General features: G+C 37.8%; 1 protein-coding gene across 2 annotated transcripts in view; it reads left to right on the forward strand.

Annotated features, from left to right (window-relative positions):
* The window catches only part of RABL3 (RAB, member of RAS oncogene family like 3), a 53,392-nt gene that overhangs the window by 1,688 nt on the left and 28,319 nt on the right, over positions 1-23,385 (forward strand). For both annotated transcript variants that reach the window (XM_055126691.1, XM_004606691.2), the window contains exon 2: positions 3,398-3,489. In XM_055126691.1, the coding sequence (XP_054982666.1) occupies positions 3,398-3,489 (92 nt within the window). The remainder of the gene's footprint in view (positions 1-3,397; positions 3,490-23,385) is intronic.

Genomic DNA, 23,385 nt, shown 5'->3' on the forward strand with positions numbered 1-23,385 from the left:
TTCCTAACAGGGTTGAGTTGTGTTGCATTAAATGTAGGAAATTGACCAGATAATAGGTAAACTTTCTTTTCAGTTCTTTTAATTTAGTTATTAAAACACAAGGCACAGCTATGCTTACCAGAAAAGTGACTGAACACTCACTGATGTATACTATGTGTGCAAAGTCAATTACTGCCTTTTATCACTCCCCCTTTAAAAACAATTTACTCTCTGTTATTTTAGAGTATGCTTCTTACACTTTATCTGCTATTGTATTCAGACTTAAACATTTACTTTTGAATAAGGCTTTTTATTTCCCCTTTGAAATTTTGAAGATTTTATAAGTGTATAAAGGAGTGACTTGAGACTTAAAAAACTGTTTTGTATCCCATAGCAATATTTGATGATTTAGTAATGAATCCTGAATGTCTCACTAACTTGCACATATACATCTCTCTTCTTTCAGAATTAAGGGAAGAGCATAGCACATTACACTCTATTTGAAGCTGGCATTTATTTCATTTTATTGGGCCTTCTTTGTCGTCTTCCTCTTTCCATCAAATCTAGTGCTTTCATTTTTTCTAATTTAGTTCTGTTGATGAAAATAATTTCAGAACTTTCTCTAATTTTTCAAGAAATTATTAACAACTATTCTGGCACTTAATTTGTTCTTACAGTTTGGAGATCATTCAGCATTAGCTAACTTATTGACCAAAACAGCACATACACTATTGCTGCATGAAGACACTTATTCTGATACAGTTGAACTTAACTAGAAGCCCAGATTCACCATGCTGATAATTAGTCTTAAATTTATGGCTGCAGCATATGCTAACCTAGATAGAAACACAAAAGTCATGTATGTGTATGCTCTAAATGTCAGAGATATCAGATGTCATGCAATAAATAAAAAGAAAACTAAGCTTGAGTACCAAAACTCCTGCTTATATGGAAAAAAGTTAGAGGATGAAAGAGAAGTCTTAGAAAATATTTGATTCAGTTACATGAGTGGCAGTATCTGCAGCAGTCGTATAGGTGTTAACACTAAAATACAATAGATGAACGGACAGCACATATATAGATAGTTCATAATAAGGGAGAGCTATCTAATAGATAGAGATGATCACTGTGTCTGCCTTTACCAGAATATAAAGAATTGCAAACTAAAGCAAGATATCACTTTTTTTCTCTTATCAAATTCACAAAGACAAAAAAATCAACTACATACCGTGGAAGTGACCTGCCAAATAGTTGGTATCAAAATAACTAGATGAAAGTTGACACTATATCAGAACCTTTAAAAAATTTTACACATCTTACATATTTTTTTCACTTCTGGAGTGGTGCAACTAAGTAATGTTTAATTTTGAGGCTGGAAAGATAGTACATCAGGTAGGCACTTACTTTGCACGCACCTGACCAAGGTTCAATCCCTAGCATCCCATATGGTCCCCCAAACACTTCGAGGAGTAATTCCTATGTACAGAGCTAGGACTAACCCCTGAGTATCACTGGGTGTGGCCCAAAAACTAAGAAAAGAAAAGAAAAAATCGCTTAATTTTCAAATTTAAAAATTATTTTAGCATAGTGAAAAGTTTAAAAAATTCTAAATAATTAGGAATTGGTTACATAAATTCTTGTTTCTTTGCTCTGACTACTGTTGAGACATGGAAAACAATTTGAAGATTCTGTAATATGGAAAATTCTGTGAATGAATAAATACTATACCAAGTGAATATTATACAATAAATACAATTAAAGCTCTGTTCTGAATACTGAGTATTTTTATTTTTTTAAATGGAGTTAAACCAGTTCCAAAATCTCAAAGAAATTAGACCAAGGAAATAAAGCCAATGAACAGAGCCAGTAAAAAGTATAATGATGTGCCTTAAATGCCCTGTTAGAAAATGTGCAGGTTACAACAACAACCCAAAGGGATGGTACACGGTGTGCTAAGTTCTACATGTGTGGAGTCATTTTTTTTGTGACTCAAATCTTCAAGAACTGAGTCTTCAAGTTTTATGAGAAGGGAGATTGAGTACGATGACTTAGATCAGTGTTCTTCAACCACTGTTCCATAGGTGTAGAAAGGTTGAAAACCACTGCTCTGCTACCTTGATTTTAACACTCATCCATGGATTGGTATATAGGACAGGACAGGGTCTAGTCCATCGGTCTAAAAAGGTTGAAGAAAGCTGATTTAGTTAGAACCAGCTGTGTAGGCAAAGACACTTTTCACTGTATAGGATGTATATATCACAGTAACAGTCTATCTATAGAAAAACTTTGCTTATGAAATGTAATCCACATATTTTAATGTTAATATTGTTCAGGATTTTTCCCTTTTTAAAAGCTTTCTATATTGTAAGTATAACTTTACAATTAATTAGGAATTGGCTTATATACAAACAAGTGCACAGAGATATGGACTAAATTTTTTAAACTAGTGATACATAGAGATTTATCAACTATATTTGACATTCCCAAAATATCATTCATTGAACGAGTTGCTAGACCCATGCAGAGAAAGTTTGTTCCCTTTCCTTTCCATCAAATTTCAGAATGCTAGTACTACTCTATTAATAACTAGATTGATCACCCTAAAACAGGAGAACTAAAACAAAATAAAGTGCTGCCTATTCAGAAGGGTCAATATGTAGAAGAGTAGAATTGTTCTCTTTTATCTGAAAGCTAAATAGTTGACCATTTTTAAAATCACTGTATGGGGAACTGGAGTGATAGCACAGCGGGTAGGGCGTTTGCCTTGCACGCGGCTGACCCGGGTTCGATTCCCAGTATCCCATATGGTCCCCTGAGCACCTCCAGGGGTAATTCCTGAGTGCAGAGCCAGGAGTAACCCCTGTGCATTTAAATAGTTTTAAAATATTAAAAATATATATATTTTATTTAAAATAAAATAAAATCACTGTATGATAGAACTGGAGGACTCTAAATAGGAAATTGTGAAATGGTGAGTCTCTATCACTGGTGACATTAGAGCACAGTCTGGAAAACCATCTATCAGGGGTCCAAGGATCTGTTGAGATTGTGCAATTTTTAAATAAGCTAACCATTTTAAGTAATTCAAAAGAAAAGGTTCACATGAAATTTCCCTAGGCTAATAGCTATCACAGGATCATGAAGTAGTGGCATCAGCATTGAAATCTTTGGGTTCCATAACCTGCCAAATAAAAATTTATAGGCCCAACATTGTATGTTTCAACAAGTCCTTAAGGTGATTTTTATGCTAACTTTAAGAAATTTCTGTCCACAACATCTTTTCTTTGTCAATATACTTTATTAAATGGTTGGCGCAGTGTGAACACAATCATTATTACTGCATATGCTCAGTATTATTCTTACCATAATATATTTCCTTATGTCTCTTACAGGACTAAAGTTCTTGCATTTTTTACAGGTGTTGGGAAATCTTCATTAGTTCACCTTCTGTGCCAAAATCAAGTGCTTGGAAACCCATCGTGGACAGTGGGCTGCTCAGTAGATGTCAGAGTATGTGTTTCTTTCTTCCCTTTTTTTTTTTTTTTGTTTTGGGACCACACCCAGCAGTGCTCAAGAGGCCATATGGAGTGCTGGGGTATGATCCCAGGTTGTCTGTGTGTGAGGCAAAAGCTCTGCAAACTACACTATTGCTCCAACCATGAGAATGTATTTTTTATATTTTAATTTCTAGTACTCATATTAAAGATAATTCCTCCAAATTACATTGCTTCATATTGAAGATGATTCCTTCAAACTACATTGCTTCAAATTGATATACCGTGTTTAAGAAAAATAATAACAGTAGCTAAATTTTATTAAGCACCTTAGGTGCACAAAGGTCTTCCCAGTGATAATGGGAACAGGAATGAATGATGCAGGGCCAGGGATGAGCCCAGGGTCCCCAATGCGAAGCAAGTACTCTACCTTCTGAGCCATCTCCTCCTCACTCCACTGCAAATTCATGGCATGACTTTGCTTATTTCAGCTATGGGCTATCACAGCATTGACTAAGACATAGAAGAGTAATAGCTAAATTCGCTCAATTCATAAGAAGCAGAGTCAAGATTTAATCCCAGTTTCTCTGGTGTCAAACATTTAAGTTTTAGTTACTATGTTAAGTATCCAGAATTCATGCTCCATAAATAATTCTCTATAAACCTTTACCACTAAGACAGTCAACTTTGGATTAGAAATGCAGTGAAAAGACAAAATCATCTGGAGCTTAATGTCTAGATCATCTGGTCCCCCACACATTTAAGAAGCACAGCTGTAGTTTTCACTGAATTAAATGTTTTCTCGGATATTGTTGGGTTTTGCTAACCCTGTGTTGATCAGACAAAGTCATCTTGCTGGTATGTTTCGCTTCATTGAGTCAGGAAATAGGGAAAGATCTATTTCTTCTTTTTCTGTTTATTTAGTAATTTATTTGAGGTGCCAGGGATAGAATCCAAGACCTCAGACATACAAGACAAATATACTACTGCTATGCCCCATCCCCAGTCACCCTTTATTTCTGCACTTTCTTGAATATCTTTTTTCTTAATTATTTTAAGGAATAAACAATTTCTTAATTGTTTTTTTTAGTTGGGGCAGGATTTAGTGCTACACCGAACAGAACTTCTGATTCTGTGCTCAGGTCATTTCTAGTAATGCTTATGGAACCATATATAGTACCAAGAATCAAATGCAAGGCAATCACTTTACCTACCCCCTAGTATTATATCTCTAACCCTATTATTTTTTTCTTAGTCTAGCTAACTAAGAAAGGAATGGTATTAAATCAGATTGGCATTATTTTCCTTCAGTTGTTTGTTTTGGGGGGAGCAGAGGTAGTGCGTGGTATGAGCCATATATCCAGTGGTGTTCAGAGGCTAGCTACTCTTGTCTCTATACTCAGGGGTCACTCAGGAGACCGTATGTGGTGCCAGGGATTGAACCAGAGTCAGCCACATGCAAGCCAAGTACTGCACCTGCTGTAGTACTGCACCCTCCCAGTTCTTTGAAGTTGTTATTGAAGACTTCTTTGAAGTCTGTTAGAAATCTACTGTCAGTCTAATTTTTATTCCTTTTTAGGCAATTTTTCTTTAGCTAGTTTTAAAAGATTGATCTGGTAATCTTTGATTTCCTATATTTTGCTGATCTATGTTTAGGTGTGGATTAGATTTTAGTCATTCTGTTCAGAAAATATTGTGTTTCTCTTGTCTCTTTATTTTATAAAACTTTGAGTTATTATTATCTGTCTACAAAATATTTAGTTATTAACATATTTCCACATTCCTTTTTAGTCTCCTTTTGAACTATATTTAGATTTTTGTTCTCCACAGCTTTAAATTACACTTCTTTGTTTCTCTTCTGTATTTCTCCTTAATGCAATATGGATGATAATCATTTCTGTGCTCCATTTAATTAAGAATCCCTTCATATTTGTCTAGTGTTTTATTTTTTATTTTGAGACTATTCCCAGATGGGCTCAGGACTTACTACTTGCCTGCATTCAGGGCTTCTTTTGCATGGGAATGGGCAGCATGTGGAGTGCTAAGAAATGAATCCAGGTTGGTTGTGTGTAAGGCAAGCTCCCTACCTGCTACACTATCTCTCCGGCCCTGGTACTTACTTATTATTTAGACACCATGATTTACAACAATGTTAGTATTAATGTTTCAGGAATGCAGTCTTTCTGCATTACACCTGCCACTAGAATATCAATATCCTTCCACCATTGTTCACTAGATCCTCTTTCATTATTCCCTACCCTCACTTAACAAATTTAGTTCTATTGGCCAAGTCTCAAGTTTATTATCATTGAACATTATTTGTTCTTTTGCTATGTTTCATTATACCCCAAATTTTAAACCCAGTATACTTGTTCTCCTTTTGACTCACTTCAGCATTTTATCCCAGTCTCATCCAACTTGCGATGAACTGTAAGATTTTTGTCTTTTCTTATAGCTGAGTACTATTTCACTATATATTACAATTTCTTTATCCACTCATCTGTTTTTGGACACTTGAGATATTTCGAGGTCTAGGATACTCTGAATAGGTGAACATAGAAGTGCAAGTATCTTTTTGAATTAATGTTTTTAGAATTATAGGGTAGGTACCAAGAAGTGGAATTTCTGAGTCATATGGAAGCTCAGTTCTTAATTTTTTTTCGAGAAGTCTTCATACTGTTTCCCACAGAAGTTGAACCTCATGACATTCCTGCCAATAGTGGATGAAAGTTCCTTTTTCACCACATCATACTAGTGCTGTTTGCTTCTACTTTTATGATATGTGCCCATTTCACTGGTGTGCAGTGGAATTTCATTGTTTTTATTTGCATTTCCTTTATAAATGAAGAGCACATTTTCGTATCCATATTGACCATCTTTATGTCATCTTTGAAGAAGTTTCTGCTGAGTTCCTCTCCATTTTTTTAAATTGTTATTTATTATTGAGTCACCATGAGATACAGAGTTCCAAAGCTGATCATGGTCTGATTTCAGTGTTCCAACACTCATCCCTCCACCATTTCACACCACCAATGTCCCCAGTTTCCCTCCCACCACCCTCCCCCTAACCTGTCTCTATGTCAGACATTTTCCTTCTTTCTCTCTGTCTCTTTTTGTCTCTCTCTGTGTGTCTCTGTCTGTCTGCCTGCCTGCCTGTCTCTCTCTCTTCGAAATTCAGGTCTAATATTGAGGACTTTAATCCATTTTGAATTAAAAAAAATTTTTTTTGGCTTTGGGTTACACCTGGAGGTGTTCAGGGGTTACTCTTGGCTTTGCACTCAGGAATTACTCCTGGCAGTGCTCTGAGGAACTATATGGCACTCTGGGGATCAAACCCAGGTTGCCAAGTGCAAGGCAAATGCCCTACCCACTGTAATATCACTCTGACCCGAATTGAGTTTTTCTAAGGTGGGAGATAGGGGCCCAGATTCATTTTTGTACATGACTAACCCATCACCATTTGATGAAGTGGCTTTCTTTGCTCCACCAAATTTGATGTCATAGAGTATTAACTACCCATTAATAATCTATGACATCAAATTTTTTCTCTAGACCCTTACTTCTACTAGTCTGGGAGTCTGCCTTTATGCAAGTACCACAACAGTTTTTATTACTTTGGCTAATAGGTTAATTAATTAAATTATTTATTTATTTGGTTTTTAAGACACACTGGCAGTGTTCAGGGTTTACTCCTGACTCTAAACTCAGGGATCACTCATGACAGTGCTTAGGAAACCATGTGGAGCTCAGGGAACTGAACCTGGTTGGCCACTTGCAAGTGTCCTACCCTATGTACTATGTCTCTAGTCCTCAGTAGGTTAAAGTCGTGGAAAGTCCCATCATTTTTTCCCTCTGGATTGCTTTGGGTCTTAACAGAATTTTATTATACCATATAAATTTTAGCAGTATTCCTTCTTTGTCCCTAATGAATGCCATGGAAATTTTGGAGGAGACAGCATGAATCTATATAGTGCTTTAGGTATGATACTTATCATGTTATCTTCTGAATGACTCTATTTTTCGGGGGGGGGCTAAGTGAGGGGGGTGATAAGAATAGTAACCTACATGCTACACGTACTAACTCTACTTTATGGAAATGTATGCCTTTGTGTTCCTTGTATTTCTCTAAACATAAGCATATACTGAGTAGAATTTTTTCCCTCTCCCACGTGGGATTCCTACATACTATGTTATGAAGTATAGTGCCTTTTCATCTCTATTGCTGCCAAGCCCTTAAGTTTTTAAAATGGTCCTTGTCATGTATCAACTCAGAATTTACATCTAGATAATCTAAATTCTCCCAAATATTTGATTATAGCATAGACCTGTGATTTCCACTTCTTTTGGACCTTTCATCTACTCTCTACTATCTTTACCCAAAGTCCCTGGACAGTTTTTCCTGCTTTCCTGAGCACCTGTGGACAGTGAACATTTCATTTTGGTTCCAGATTTCATGACTTTGACGTTTACCCAAAGATTCTCTCATCTCTCTTTTCCTAAATGGGCACTTTAACTCCAGGGACCAGCCCCTGAAGCTGTATCTGAATACCTGAATCTAGGTCAGTTCCACTTCTCACTTTAATTTTAACTTCTTTTTTTATTTCTATCATCTCAGGATTTCTCTTTGTCTTGAGCTTGTCCTCTTCAAAAAAGAAAACAAACACAAACACTTGTTTTTTAAATGGTGTTTTTTTTTAATGGAGCTGTCAATATTCCTAAATTCTTAGATATGGACAGAAGACAAATTCATGGTCCAAAGTATACTTGCAATTTTATTTAAGTGGGACAGTAGCAAGTTCTAGAAAAAAATTCCCTCTGAATTTTCTAGCTCCCACTTTGTGAAAGAGCATGTACTGAAAAACTTAGATTAAGACTGCCACTTTCTGGGTTAATCTTGATATTACCTTTGCTTCTATTTTATTGGGAGTATGGGGAAGCAGAGTGGGCATTGGGCCACACCCAGCTGTGCTCAGGGCTCTTAGTTTTATGCTTAGGGATCATTCCTGGCAGTGCTTGAGGGACCGGATGGAGAGCTGTGGATAGAATTGGAATCAGTTGCTAGCAAAATAGTTCCCTGTACCATCTTTCTGACCCTGCTTTTTTTTATATTTTTGAAGTGGCTGACTTTATTTACTTTTCTAACTGATTCGCCTGAATTATAAAGTTATAAAGATATTTAAGATTGAGGTTCAGGCTTAGTATAGTGTTTCAACACCAATCCCTTCACCAGTGTCCCCTACTCTCTTCCAATGTCTCCAGTCTCCTTTCCACCTCAGCACTTTCCTTCTCTCCCATTATTCTAGTGTTCCCTTCCCTAACTTATACCTCACCCTGTACCCCAACCCCAGTGGCAGGCTTCCTGAAGAAGAAAGACCAGTTCTCCTGAACTTCACTTCTATTGGGCATTTGATATTCCCCTTAGAACTTTCATTATATCCCACATATGACAGAGATCATTCTGAATCTATTCCTCTTTCTCTGACTGATTTCACTCAACATGATACTCTCCACATTGCAGCAAATTACATGGTAACTACATAATTTGCTTTGTAATGTCAAATTGACATTACAGTTTGACCTTGATTACATGGTGACGTTATCTTTTCTTATAGTCAAGTAGTATTCCATTGTGTATATGTACCATAGTTTTTTTATCCAATCATCTGTTCATGGGCATTTGGTTGTTTTCATATTTTGGCTATTGTATGTAGAGTTGAATTGAACATAGGAGTCATCATCATTATCATCATCATCATCATCCCGTTGATCATCAAATTTCTCGAGCGGTCTCAGTAATGTCTCCATTCATCCTAGTCCTGAGATTTTTAGAAGCCTCTTTTTACTCATCCTTCCTAAGGATGCTGCATTGGAGGCTCTTTAAGGGTCAGGGGAATAGATCCAGCATTGTTACTGGTTTTGGCATATGAATATACCATGGGGAGTTTGCGAGGCTCTCCCATGTGGGCAGGAAACTCTCGGTAGCTTGCCAGTTTCTCCCAGAGGGAGAAGTAGGCTATAAGATGTTGCAAGGCCGCAAACCAGCCACGCGCTTCCAGGTGCTTGGTTTTAAGTCTCTGGATGTTGGCCATGGGTGGGATTACACGGCACTGGGGGAAGTCCCTGGGTGTGACCGCCTAACTACTAGAAAATGGGAAATCTGGGCGGAAGACACCCAATCCCGATCCGAGCAGGCTTAGAGGTCTTAGCCCTGGGTCCCACACACCTGGGTTCCTCTGCTGGTACCTTCATGCATGAGATTCATTCGAATATGTGGAGAAGAGCCCTGAGCATGGCTGTGGCTAGGCTCTGGAGGTCTTCGGCCTCGGGAGCTCTGCTCAGGGTGGGGAGGGAAGCTGGAGCCCACCCCCTCAGAGGATTCCCGGGGAAGACAGCCAGGCACGCAGGCAAGAGACTCTGCCAGAACATAGGAGTACAGATGTCTTTTCTGCATTGTGCTTTTGGACCCTTGGTTTTTATTCCCAGGAGTCATATTGCTGGGTCATATAGAAGCTTAATTCCTAGTTTTTTGAGGAATGTCTATATTGTCTTTAGAAAATGCTGGACCCTTAAAAAAAGGGGGGGCGGGGTGGAGCTATACTATGATTCTTGGTGGTGGAATATGTGCACTGGTGAAGGGATGGGTGTTCAAGCATTGTATAACTGAGACTTAAACCTGAAACCTTTGTAACTTTCCACATGGTGATTCAATAAAAAGAAAAAAAAAAAGAAATCCTTAAAAAAAAAAATTAAAAATGCTGGACCGGTCAACATTCCCGGTAGCAGTGAAAGAGGGTCCCTTTCCCCCCCCACATCTTAGCCAGTGCTAGTTGTTGTTGTTCTTCTTGATAAATGCCAGTCTCTTTGGTGTGAGGTAGTATCGCATTGTTATTTTTTTTTGCATTTTCATGGTGACATGGTGATTAGCAATCACATGCTTTTTGGCCATTTGTATTTCTTCTTTGAGAAAGTTCCCATTCATCTCTTTGCCCCATTTTTTTTATAAGGTTGGATGTTTTTAGTTATGTTCTGCCAGTGCTTTATATATCTTAGATACTAGACTTTTGTTGGATGAGTAAAGGACAAATGCTTTCTCCCAGGCTGTGTATCTTTGTATTCTTGTCATGCAGATCTATTTTTAAATGTCAAACCAATTTGCATTCTTGAAATAAACCTAACTTGGTGTTGATGAATTTTTCTTTTTATATATCACTAGATTCAGTTTTCTATCAATATCTAAAGTCATGAAAAAGATTAGCCTATCACTTACTTCTTGTAATCTTGTTGGTATTTTTTTTTTTTTCAGAATTACAACAGGTAAGGTATTTGCCTTGCAAGCGTTCGTCCCGGGTTTGATTCCTCTGTCCCTCTCAGAGAACCCGGCAAGCTACCGAGAGTATCCTGCCTGCATGGCAGAGCCTGGCAAGCTACCCGTGGCGTATTCGATATGCCAAAAACAGTAACAGTAACAATGGAGATGTTACTGGTGCCCGCTCAAGCAAATCAATGAACTACGGGATGACAGTGCTACAGTGCTTGCCTCAAAATAAGCTGAGAAATGTTATTTATGTATCATTCTCTCTAAATATTTACAAAATATTGTGATGTTCCTTAGGAATTTTTTTTAGATAAAATTTATTGAATCACTGTGAGATAGACCATTGCAAAGCAGTTTGTGGTTGGATTTCAGTCATGCAATGTTCCAACACCCATACCTCTACCAGTGTACATTTCCCACCACCAATATCCCCAGTTTCTCTCCTATCACTACCCCATCCCCATCCCAACACCCAGCCTGCCTCTGTGGGAGGCACTTTTCGTCTTTATCTCACTCTGTCTCCTTTAGAGCATTATGGATTGCAGTACAGATACTGAGAGGTTATCATGTTTGTTCCTGTACCACTTTCAGCACACAGATCTTATCTTATTCAGAGTGATCATTTTCTGTCATATCTTGGTGACCTCTTCTCTATCCCAACTGCCTTCTCTCCCAGCACTTCAGGCAGGTTTCCAACCACGGGCCAATAAATTTCTGTGTTTCATAGTGAAAACATTAAGTCCCTGTATGAGATATTGCTAAATTGTAACAGATTAAGCCTTCTCTGTTTATGCTTTGTTAATCAAATCGGTTGCCTTTTCCAATTTGGTATGCTACTACTGGTTTATCAGTGCTGTAGCATTTGAGATGTCAGGAAGTTCACTATTTTTATCAGGAAAGTACAATGCTGTAGTAGATTTTTTAACTGGATGTCATCTTTGGGGTGTGAACGTGACTGCCAGGGCTTCTGGATGTACCGGGAAGTGATGGGAGGTAGCCCATACAAGAAAACCTCAAGATTAATGTCACAAAACCTACATACCCCAATTTTCAGCAGATTAACATCTCAGTGAGATCTATCCTGGGACAAGTGGAGTGTAGCCAGGGGCATGGCGGCCATTTTGGAGCGTTAGGAAGCTCAAGAGCATTGTCAGGCTGCTCATGCTCTTATCCAGCAGGTCAGGTTGACCTGCCAGCAGCATACACTCTTGGCTCCGATGATGATGACAGCAGCAGCCACAGCCGGAACCGGAACTGGGTCCAGAGAGGCTACCCTGTGTGGCTTGGGTTCTCCGGTCGGCCTTCACCACCAGTCCAGCAGAATCTGGCCAGGAGACACATGCCTCTCTCCTCAGGCCCAGTCGCTAGGCAGTAGGAGCACAGGGAGATTTTCCTCCAAAATATGCTGCAAAGGCCATGGTGGCAAGGGCTGGTGGTAGGAGGAGCAGTGGCAGCGGGGACGCCTTGTCTGCCAGGGCCGCTTCAGCAGTGCGCTTCCTTCAACTCCAGGGTGCATGTTCGGCGGTGTTCCCAGGTTGGACCTGCAGAACATCACTCATTCACACAGAAATTCTGCAACCCGTCGCCCACAGCTCTGAGTGCTGCCATAGCTCGGCCAGCTTCAGCGCCCTCAGCCACTATCTCCACAAATCTCACTCTGGGGCCAGCGCTTCACAGCAAGTGCCAGGTTGGTTTCCTCCAACGGCACTCTTTTTGAGCGGGAATATTTAAAGGACATTTGCATTTATTCACGTAGAAATTTTGTGACCCCAGCAATCCGCTATTCAAAGCACTGAGAGCTGCCCAATTCCCTCAGCACTGGCACCTGCAGCCACTCCTTAGGATTTTTTTTTTTTTAATTATTAAGTGACACCATAGGAACCTAAAGTTTTCTTTCTGGGAAGTTCTTTAATAATATTGAAGAAAATATGAGATGACTGTTTTCTCTTGTATCAGTTTTGTTAACTATTTAAAAAGAATATATGTAAGTTTTCAAAAACTTGTTTTAATATTTTGTTATATTTTAATATCTGCAGGATCTATGTACTGTACTAGTCCTTTCTTTCTCTAGTATGAATGATTTGTGTGATTTCTTGATCATTCTTGCCAAAGGTCTGTCAAGAGACCAGTCTTCCTGCTTTTGATGGTTTATTTTCCCTATTATGTTTGTTTTCTGTTTCATTGATTTCTGATCTTTTCTTTGTTATGTCTCTCTGAGTTTAATTTGCTGTCCTTTTTCTAATTTCCTTAAATTGGTAATTGTTTCACTGATTGTTTTTTTTTACATTCTGTTAAGTCTTAAATTTCTATAGTTTAACTGGCCCTTGAAACTTTGTTCATTATTGTTCAATTCAAAATATTGCCAGTTTCCATTGTGATTTCTTCTCTGACTTATGGGTTATTTAGAAATATATCACTTAATTTCCAAACACTTAAGAGTGTTATCTTTTAATTAAAGGTTTTGAGCTTATTTACTTTGTACTTGAACATTGTTTTACTTCAGTCTTTGAAATTTAGTGAGATTTGTTTCATGTCCCATTCTATGGTCAATTTGCTAAATATTTCATATGCGGTTGAAAATGATAAGTATAACTACAATTGTTGAGTGCAGTTTTCAAATTTGTCAGCAAGGTCAAAAAAGATAATCATTTTGTTTACATCTCTGCTGATTATTTGCTTTTTCAATGACTGCTAAGAAATGAGTGCTATATAATCTCTAATTGCTAGTATGGATATTTCTGTTTATCATTTTAATTCTTTTGGTTTTATTTTTATTTTATTTTATCAAAACACTGTGAGATAGTTACAAGCTTTCATGTTTGGGTTACAATCACACAATGATCAAACACCCAGTGCACATTCCCCACCACCAATATCCCCGGTACACCCCCCTTTTCCACCTCCTTCTGCCTCCATGGCAGACAGTATTCCCTATACTTTCTCTCTACTTTTGGGCATTATGACTTGCAACACAGACACTAAGAGATCATCATGTTTGGTCCATTATCTACTTTCGGCACACATCTCCCATCCCGACTGATTCCTCCAGCCATCGTTTTCTTAGTGATCCCTTCTCTGTTCATCTGCCTTCTCCCCTCCGCTCATGTGTTTTGATAGCACTGTAGCACTGTCATCCCATTGTTCATCATTTGCTCGAGCGGGCACCAGTAACGTCTTGATTATGAGACTTGTTGTTACTGTTTTTGGCATATCAAGTACGCCATGGGTAGCTTGCCAGATATTACTAAATATATGCCAAAGATTAGGCTTTTTGAAGTTGACATTTTTATAATTTTATCTTTCATTACACAATATTTCTCTGTATATCTGGTAATACATTGTACCTTAGTTCTATCTTTTCTAAATAAAATAATTAAACCAACTTATTTTTCCCATTTCATTGAGATTAAGTTTACTTTTTTATATTCATTTATAGTGCATAACATACTGATTTTGTTTATTTATATATTGCAAAGTAATTTGCAGTATAAATTTAGCATCTGTCACCTCACGTAATTATAGATTTTTTTGTGATGGAGCTTTAAGAGCTAAAACTTCATCACTAGATGACTAGAGACAGTAAAATAGAACATATAATGTGTAATAAAATCTTACTTAAAATCTCATAAAAAGAAAAGAAAATTCTGCCACTCGTGGATGAACCATGAGTGAATTATACTGAGTGAAATAAGTCAGACAGAGAAATACAAATAGTATATGGCCTCACTTACATGTCGAATTTAAACACAAACAAAACAAAAATGAATTATTGAGAACAGTGAACAAATTAAATGGTGGCCATTAGGCTCAAGAGTTTGAGCTTTGAGGAATGGACTAAAAATGTTCAAAAGACATAAACTTCCAGCCAGGTCAAGTTCGTAGGGCTGAGCAGTAGTATAACGAGTAGAACATTTGCCTCGCATGATGCCAACCTGGGTTTGATTCCAGCATCCCATGTCGCCCCCAAAGCTCACAGCACTAATTCCTGAGTGCAGAGCCTGAAGCCACCCCTCAACATTGCTGGTTATGGCCAAAACAACAAAACTCAGAAAAAAGTTCTAGGGATGTAAAATGATGCGTGCTGACTGGTTAACAATACTGTATTATATAAACCAGTTTATTTTTAATTAACATTTGTGCAATATATTTTCCATTTTCAGTTTTCATGACTCTTGTGTCATATTTATGTAATAGCTCTCATAAGTGGAATATAGTTAAACTTTCCATTTGCCTATTGTCCAGATCTTTCGTTCAACAACTTCCTATTCATGATGAATACCTCATTTTCTACTTTTGTCACACTTAGTTAGTGTGCCCTAAAGACCATTCTGTGATGATGGAAACGTTCAATATGATAAGTATAGCAATGTGTTAATGAGTAGTTGAAAGGTAATAAACTAACTTCGAAATTTAAACCGATTCATTGAAAGTGCCTCACTGAGTATTGATTGAGTATAGTGGTTATTATTCCATTATTTACAAAGTAATGTGACCTTGGACAAGTCATTTAACATATCTGTGCCTAAAGTGCTACACGTATCACATAGCAACATTAATTGAATTGTGCATTAAACAGATACTTACCGAAGCAGCCAGTAGAAAAAAGTAAGCCATCATTGTTATTTGTTTTGGAGAGTTTCGTTGGCCACACTTAGTAATGCTCAGAACTTACTCCTGGCTCTGAACTCAGAGATCACTTGTGGCATATTCCGGAACTGTATGAGGGCGCACATCTAGGTCAGCTACTCTCTAGAGAGAGTAGGTAAGAACCCTACTCTCTCTACTAACTCTGGCCCTCAGTTATTTTAAAGACTTTTACACACAAGACTTGTTGTATCTGTAAGATCCCACCTTATATATTCTTAGTAGAATGTCTTTTAAAAATTTTTTCCCATGCTGTATATCGTTGTACTGCACAAAGAGGGTTCAGTAAATATGATTGTATTCAATATATAAGTCAGAGTTAAAGTCTCATTAAAGTGAACTAGAAATGACAAATCAATTTCCTTATTTATAATTTTTGAGAAGATTAAATTTTCCAAGTTTTGTTTGTGTAGTTAATGGTAACCATACATTTATATTACACCCATTAGATTTAGGGCTATGAAAATAGGACTAGGAATGAAGAGTGCCACAAATAATATAACAGTTTTTTATTAATATAGGAGTCCTGCTATTTATTCAGCCATTAACTAAGCTGATTAAATTGTACATAAACTCCACATAATTTTTTAATTGAATATCTGCGAGATAGATCATTACAAAGCTGTTCATAATTGGGTTTCAGTCATACAATGATCCAGAACCCATCCCTCCACCGTGTACATTTCCCACCACCAGTATCTCCTGTTTCCCTACCACCATCCCCCAACACCACACCCCAACCTCCCTCTATTGCAAAGCACTTTCCTTCTTGTTTTCTCTCTCTCCTTTTCCTTTTGTTCAGTATAGTTTGCAATACAGGTCATGGTGTTTGTTCAGGGCATTTAGTATTTTTATCGGGACGGTAAGGCTCCATGGGGTAGCTTTTCAAATTGGATGGCCACTTTGGGATGTGACTGTGACTGCCGAGGTTTCTGGAAGTACAGGGAAGTGGGGAGAAGTAGCCCATCCCAACCCTGAGAAAGCCTGGAGATTTCAGTCACAAAACCCACATACCAGAATTTTCAGCAGATTATGTCTTGGTGAGGTCTGTTTGAAACGGTGGAGTCAGGCCAGGGGCATAGCAGCAGTTTTGAATTGTGGGAGCAAGCAGCTGCTGGGGGCTCTGCTTGGGCAGGCACCAGGCTGACCTGCCCCCCTATGATTTACCCCGATCTGTTCAGCCATGTGCAGGTCCAATATTAACTGTGGCTTTTGATCTCTTTTGAGATTTATTTATGGGTCTTGGAAATAAGGCCAATAAATGAGCTTGTATAGCTGAGCCAGAGGTAGTTTGTGGGTATGCCTCCCACGTACCTAACCTTTGGCCGTTTAATATCTTGGTAAACTTGGCCCCAAATTGTTGGGGTCTGGCCAAAGGCACAGCAGCAATTTCGGGGTATCCGGAAGTCTGAAGTCACCATTAGGCCACTGATGCACCCATCCCACAGATACAGGTTGACCTGCTGGTGGCATCGTACCCCCTTATAACATTTTGTTTGTTTCTCTTACAGTTCATTTAAGAACACCTCTGCCCTGAATATTAAAATTAAAAAGTTAGTAATTATGAAGAATATATGTTAATTTCATTAGCTTTACCCAGTATGTGAAATCAAATAATAACACCTTTATCATCTCTATTTTCAGTTGACTTTTAATATGTAAAATTTAAGAAATTTTCTAAAAGTTTGAACTATGTGTCTTCAGTTCTGTAGATTCCTTCTTAGGAGGTTATAGTAACACAAAGTACTTATGACATTATACACCACTGTTATTTTTACTTATCATACATTTGGATCCTTAATTGCTTTCTCGTATTTTCTTCCCCATTTGCTTTGCTTCTTTTACATGCCATTCAACCCACAATTATCTCACTCCCACTTTTCTCCTGGAATAATTATTATTTCATTTTCTTCGGTCAATGTATACATCCCCCTTACTTGGGATAATTTCAGTTTTGGAAATGGTAATGGAAAATATAATTCAGTTCCAACTGAAGGTATCCAAAATGCATTTGGAAATGTGGTGCTGAGGCTCATGGGAGAATCTGAGTTTAAACTATCCATGTAAAGATATCTTGAATCATGAGAGCTGATGAGATTTTCAAAAAGAAAATTTAGTGGGAGAACATCCAAGAGAGAACTGTGTGTGTATTTAGAGTTAAAGGTAAAAAGAAAAAAAAAAGATCAAAGGGAAAGTGATCAAAGAGGTAGAAAGATAGCCAAGATGGTGCAATAACACAAAAGCAAAGAGAGATTAGAATTTCATGAAGGAAAGATTGATTTTTTTGGTATGAAATGTTTTAGAAATATGAGGACTGAGGAGGGGGAAAAGTTGGTTCAGTGATGATGAAGTCAGTGCTGACCTTTGAAAGTGCAATAGGATGTCAGTTGCAAAAACTAAATCATGTGAATAAGCAGAAAAGGAATAGAAAGAAATCTAACTCAATCTTTTACAAAGTTTAGAAGTTAAATAAAGCAATGAATCTGTAGAGGATAGAAGGGAAAATGAAGGGGGTTTTGTTTGTTTTTTAGTAGAGGAAAGGAGCTTTGGGTAAATGCAAAATAGGGTTTCTAAGGAAGTGGTGGGACCAGGAGGTCAGACAGCCATTTGGGTACACACCTGACCTAGGTCACTCCTTGCATCACCTGGTCCCTCTACTAGGTTCACTCCCTGACCACTGGGTGAAGCCCTGGAAGCCCCCAAGAACTTCTAGGTGTAGCCCTGGAGGTCCTATAGGGTGGCACAGGAATCGCCAGCGCCACAGAACCATATCTGTACTGCAGACCCAGTTGGCAAAGAATCACAGATTGGGTCCTCCGAGCTCTTGAGTACTGACTGGGGTGCTCCAACCCAAATAAATAAATAAGCAAGCAAGCAAAGGACATGGTAATTAGCAGTAAAGCAGTAACCTCTATTATTTTTATTGATTTTTTTTTTCACCCAGTGTATATATTACACATTCTAACGGGTCCAGACATTGTAAGGGCTTAGACATATAGAATATCCAATGGTGTTCCTCCAAATGCCATTCCTGCTCTCTCAGTACGTCTCCTAACTGTTGTTTTCTGACCTCCCTTTTCTTTGGACTCAGTTCTAAGACTTTCTATCTTCCTGGCCTTTCTCTAATACTTTTTTTGCAGTGTTCATACTCTTTAGACTTCCTAATTAGGAAGTATCTGTAACATCCTGTGTTTTTATCTTGATGTGTATGATTTTCTTTACAATTTTGTTCATTCTTTTTGAAGTTCAAAACATTGAATAAACTTTTCAAATGAATCAGAATTCATAGTACATAAGCTTTCATTCGTTTCCAGTAGCATTTTTCTACTTTTCCCACTTGATGATCAGCTGTCTGCTGAGAAAATCCTTCCCTCTACAGATGGAAGGTGTGTGATGACTTGTAGTATCAGATCCCTTATGACCTGAATTAACTATAAATTACATTGCTTATAGTTTGGCATTATCCCAAAAACTGTTAGTCTTAATATAGCACCAAGGTCCCACTTAATATGTTAAGAGTAATACCATAATGTCAAGCTTTCCCTCAGAGATCATTCACCCCTGTAAAAGATAGCATGTCATTGATATAAGCTATAAGTCCCTGGCTAAAAGTTCTTAGGACTCATTCTGTTTGTACTAAGTTAAATAAAACTGAGAACATTGAAAAGAAAGAAGGACCCTTTCTCTTCTAAATCTGGAAGGAAAGACTGAAAATATCTGGTAAGGAAATGCATGTTGTGGTGAAGAGTATAAGTGAGTGCGTCGTTCTGGCTTGAGAGTGTTTGAAACCAGAGAGGAACTAACAGGAATTAATATTGGAATATTAAAGGGGCATTCTCACTGGGAATTGTATGTGAAGGCTATTCTTAAACAACTATAACAATATTAGGCATTTGGGATATTTTTGTTGATTGATTTTGGGGCCACATCCGGCTGTGTTCAGGACTTACTTCTCTGTGCTCCGTGCTCAGGAATCACTCCTGGATCGGTTTGGAGACCATATGTAATGACAGGGATTGAATCCCAGTCAAATACATTCCAAGCAAATGCCCTATCCACTATACTACCTCTCTCTGGCCCTAAAATTATTTATTTATTTATTTAGGTATTTTTGGCTATGCCTGACAGTGCTGCTAGGTCTCCACTCAGGGACCACTCCTGGTAAGGCTCAGGGAACCATACAGAGTGCCAGGGATAAACCCGTGTCACCCTACTTACTGTACTATCACTCTGGCTAAGCTGAGGACTTGTTCCTGACTCTGAGCTCAGGGATGACTGACCTCTCTCTAATATTTCTCCATAATAATATTCCTGGCAGTGGGGGGTGGAGGGGCAGAAGAGGCGTCCAGAGGACTGTGCCACTCTGGGATCGAACCCAGGTTGGTGCCTTACTGGCTCTTCTATCTCATTGACTCCAGTCATAGTTAATAGGACTATTTTGGATAATGGAAATTAATTCAGTATAAGAAAGATGCCATTATTTTACTAGATGGCATATATAACTGATCATTGGAAAAATTCTATTTAAATTTGATGTGATTTCCGCTTAAAGTAAACATAAGGTTTCTAAGCAGAACCACTGAAACAAACAATACAAAGTTTAGTTACCTTTTATCAAAACACACGTTCAGCCATATTAACCATTTTCTGGATCCTACCTTTTTTCCTAGGCTAGTGAATATAGACTCACTACTTCTGTTACCACATGGCTTCACTGCTTCCTTCTACCATTTTGTTAACCATGCTGCCTTTGCTGTCTACCTCTGCTATTAGAATTTGAGCTAAGTTCTGATCTTCGTTATCTACCTCTTCTATTAGACTCTGAACTTAAGTTCTGAGCCCATGTATTGTCAATCTTTGTAGGCACAGAAAAGAGCCTCTGGTCTAGTACATGTTAGATGCTTGTATGTGTTTATTTAAATCAATAAATACATTTAGGACCTCATATTACCCTGGTTTATTAATACACTGCATTCCACACTTCTTAATTACAATTCTGAAATGAATTAAATCTAAATCATTAAAAATCTGGTTTAAAAAAATACAGATTCCTAGGACTATTGGGTTTGGGGTTCAAAAATCTTTATTTTAAAGAAAACTCCCCAGGAGAATCTGTTTGGGGCCAGATGTGGCCCAAGACAAAGTATGACTTTGCTATTCTTAATTTATGTCTTTCCCTGTTTGTTGTCAATTTAATAGTTGTCTTCTTTTAATATCAGTGTGGCTATCTTTGGAGTTTCTTACTTAGTTAAACTTTTCCATGGACAAAAGGATTTGGACCCAAAAATAATATAAATCAGTAAAAAGCATGAGTAATATATTAAACATGTGAGTTTTAGTGCTTTTATTTTTGGTTGGTTTGAATTTTGGTTTAATTCTTTAGTCACCATATCAGGCACAAAATGTTTCATAATTGAGTTTCAGGCATACAGTCCCCTCACCAATATCCACTTCCTTCCACCTATACCCCCGCACCTTCCCATTTACCTCCCACCCACCTGTCTGCCTCTATGAGGGGCACTTTGTTTTTTATATAACTTTTTGACAAAGGGTTTAGTACTATTGTTGATAGGGTTTCATGCTAACACTTTACTACTTTCAGCTTCCCATCTTTCTCCCAGCCCCCCAGTTGAATACTTCCCTCTACCATTGTTATAGTCTTTTTCTAATTCTATGCCCTAACCCCCCAAGTGGCATGCTTCCTATTGAAAGTCAGTTCTCATGTTCCTTGTTTCCATTGACTTTGGGCATTTATAATTCCACCATTATATTTATTTATATATCATATATGAGAATGATCATTCAGTGTCAGTCTCTCTGCTTCTGACTAACTTTACTCAGCATGATATTTCCAGACTCAGAAGCAAATTGCTTGATTTTACCTATTCTATGGGCGTATAATATTCCATTGTGTATATGTACCATAACTTCTTTATCTAGTTACCTGTTTGTGTACACTTGGGTTGTTTTCAGATTTGGGCTATTGTGTATAGTGCTGCAAGGAACATAGAGGTGTAAATTTTTTGTTCACTGTGTTTTGGGACCCTTGGTGTACAGTCCAAGAAGCATAATTGTTAAATTAAAGCTCGATTCCTAATTTTTTTTCTTTTTGGGTCACACCCAGAGATGCACAGGGGTCACTTCTGGCTCTGCACTCAGGAATTACTCCTGGTGGTGCGTATGGGGTGCTAGGACTCGAACCTGGGTTGGCCACATGCAAGGCAAATGCTCTACCCGCTGTGCTATCACTCCAGCCCCCTCAATTCCTAATTTTTTGAGGAATGTCGTATTATTTTGCATTAAGGCTGGGCCAGTTGACATTCCCATCAGCAGTGAAGGAAGGTCCTTTTTTCACTGCATCCATGCCAACACTGGTTGTTCTTGTCCTTCTTGACATATCAGTCTTCAAGATGTAAAGTGATATCTCATTGTTGTTCTGATTTGCATTTCCCTGATGATTAGTGATGCAGAGCATTTTTCGCATGCTTTTTGCCCATTTGAATATCTCCTAGGAATTTCTGTTCTTCTCTTCTCCCCATTTTTTGATGAAGTTCTTTATATCACTCTATCAATGCTTTATGTATCTTGGATATTAATCCTTTATCAGTTGAGTGACAGACAAATAATTTCTTTAAGTCTGTGGAGTGTTCTTACATGTTGGTCACCACTTCTTTTGCGGTGCAGAAGCTTCTTTTCAACCTTAGCGAGTGATAACAGGAGTATACATGAGAACCAGAAGTTCTACTTTCTTGACACCTTTTAATTTTAAGTGGAATGTTATTGTCACAGGTATAGAATCACCCATTGTATAGTCTCTATGTTACACATTATATTCTCCTACTTTATTTACCTTATAGCTGGAGTTTGTATCTTTATACGAACTTCTCCCATCCTTGTAGCTACTAGAAACTACACTTTACTCTGTTTCTATGCTTGACTTGTTATATTCCACAGAAAATGATAGCACGCAATATATAATTCTCTTATTTCTCTCATCATAATATCTTCAAGGTTTACCCATGTTTTCACAAATGGTAGAATTTCCTTCTGTCTCCTGGCTGAATAGCATCCTTTGCCTATGCAGTATGTAATCCTGTTAGTGCTTTTTTTGTTTCTTCCTGCAATGACAGGCCTTTAGGTTTTTTCCATACTTTGGCTATTAAGCATAATGCTTCAGTGATCATGGGAGTGTAGATAATTTCTTTAATATCCCTATTTCATCTTTTAAAATACATACCAGAAGATTGATTGTGTGTCATATGGCAGTTTTATTTTTGTTGTTTTGTTTGTTTTCGGGGGCATAACACGTGGTGCTTGGAGTTAACTCCTTGGCAGTCCTAAGGGATCTATGTAGTACCTAGGATTGATCCTGGACCTTTGTAATGCAGAGCATGAGCTCTATCTCTTTGAACTATTTCCTCAGCCCCTGAAATTTTATTATTACTGGGTTGAGAAACCTCCATAATATTTTTATAATGTCTACATCATTTTACATTCCCACCAACAATGTATAACATTTCTTTTTCTTCACTACCTTACCAACTTTGTATCTCTTATCTTTTTGATAATAGAAATTTAAACAGATGTGAGGTGGTATTTCACTGAGGTTTTGACTTGCATTTCCCAGGTTACTAATAATATTGAACACTTTTTCATGCATTTATTGGCCTTCTCTGTCATTTGGAGAAATGTTTGTTCAGGTTCTCTCCCCATTTTAATCGTTATTCTTTGCCATTTGAATGTATATATTGGTTATTAGTCCCTTAGTTTATATGTGATTTGCAAGTATTTTCTCCCACTTGGCAAGTTCACCTATTCATTTTGTTGATGATTCTTTTTTCTGTGTAGAAACCCTCTCATTTTATATAACCCCACAAATTTATTTTTTATCCTGCAGTCATACATGTTTATATAAAAAAGTTTCTTAAAGAAATGTAGCTTTGAGCCACCATA

Source organism: Sorex araneus, chromosome 2 (assembly GCF_027595985.1).
Source record: "Sorex araneus isolate mSorAra2 chromosome 2, mSorAra2.pri, whole genome shotgun sequence".
NCBI classification, from domain to species: Eukaryota; Metazoa; Chordata; class Mammalia; order Eulipotyphla; family Soricidae; genus Sorex; species Sorex araneus.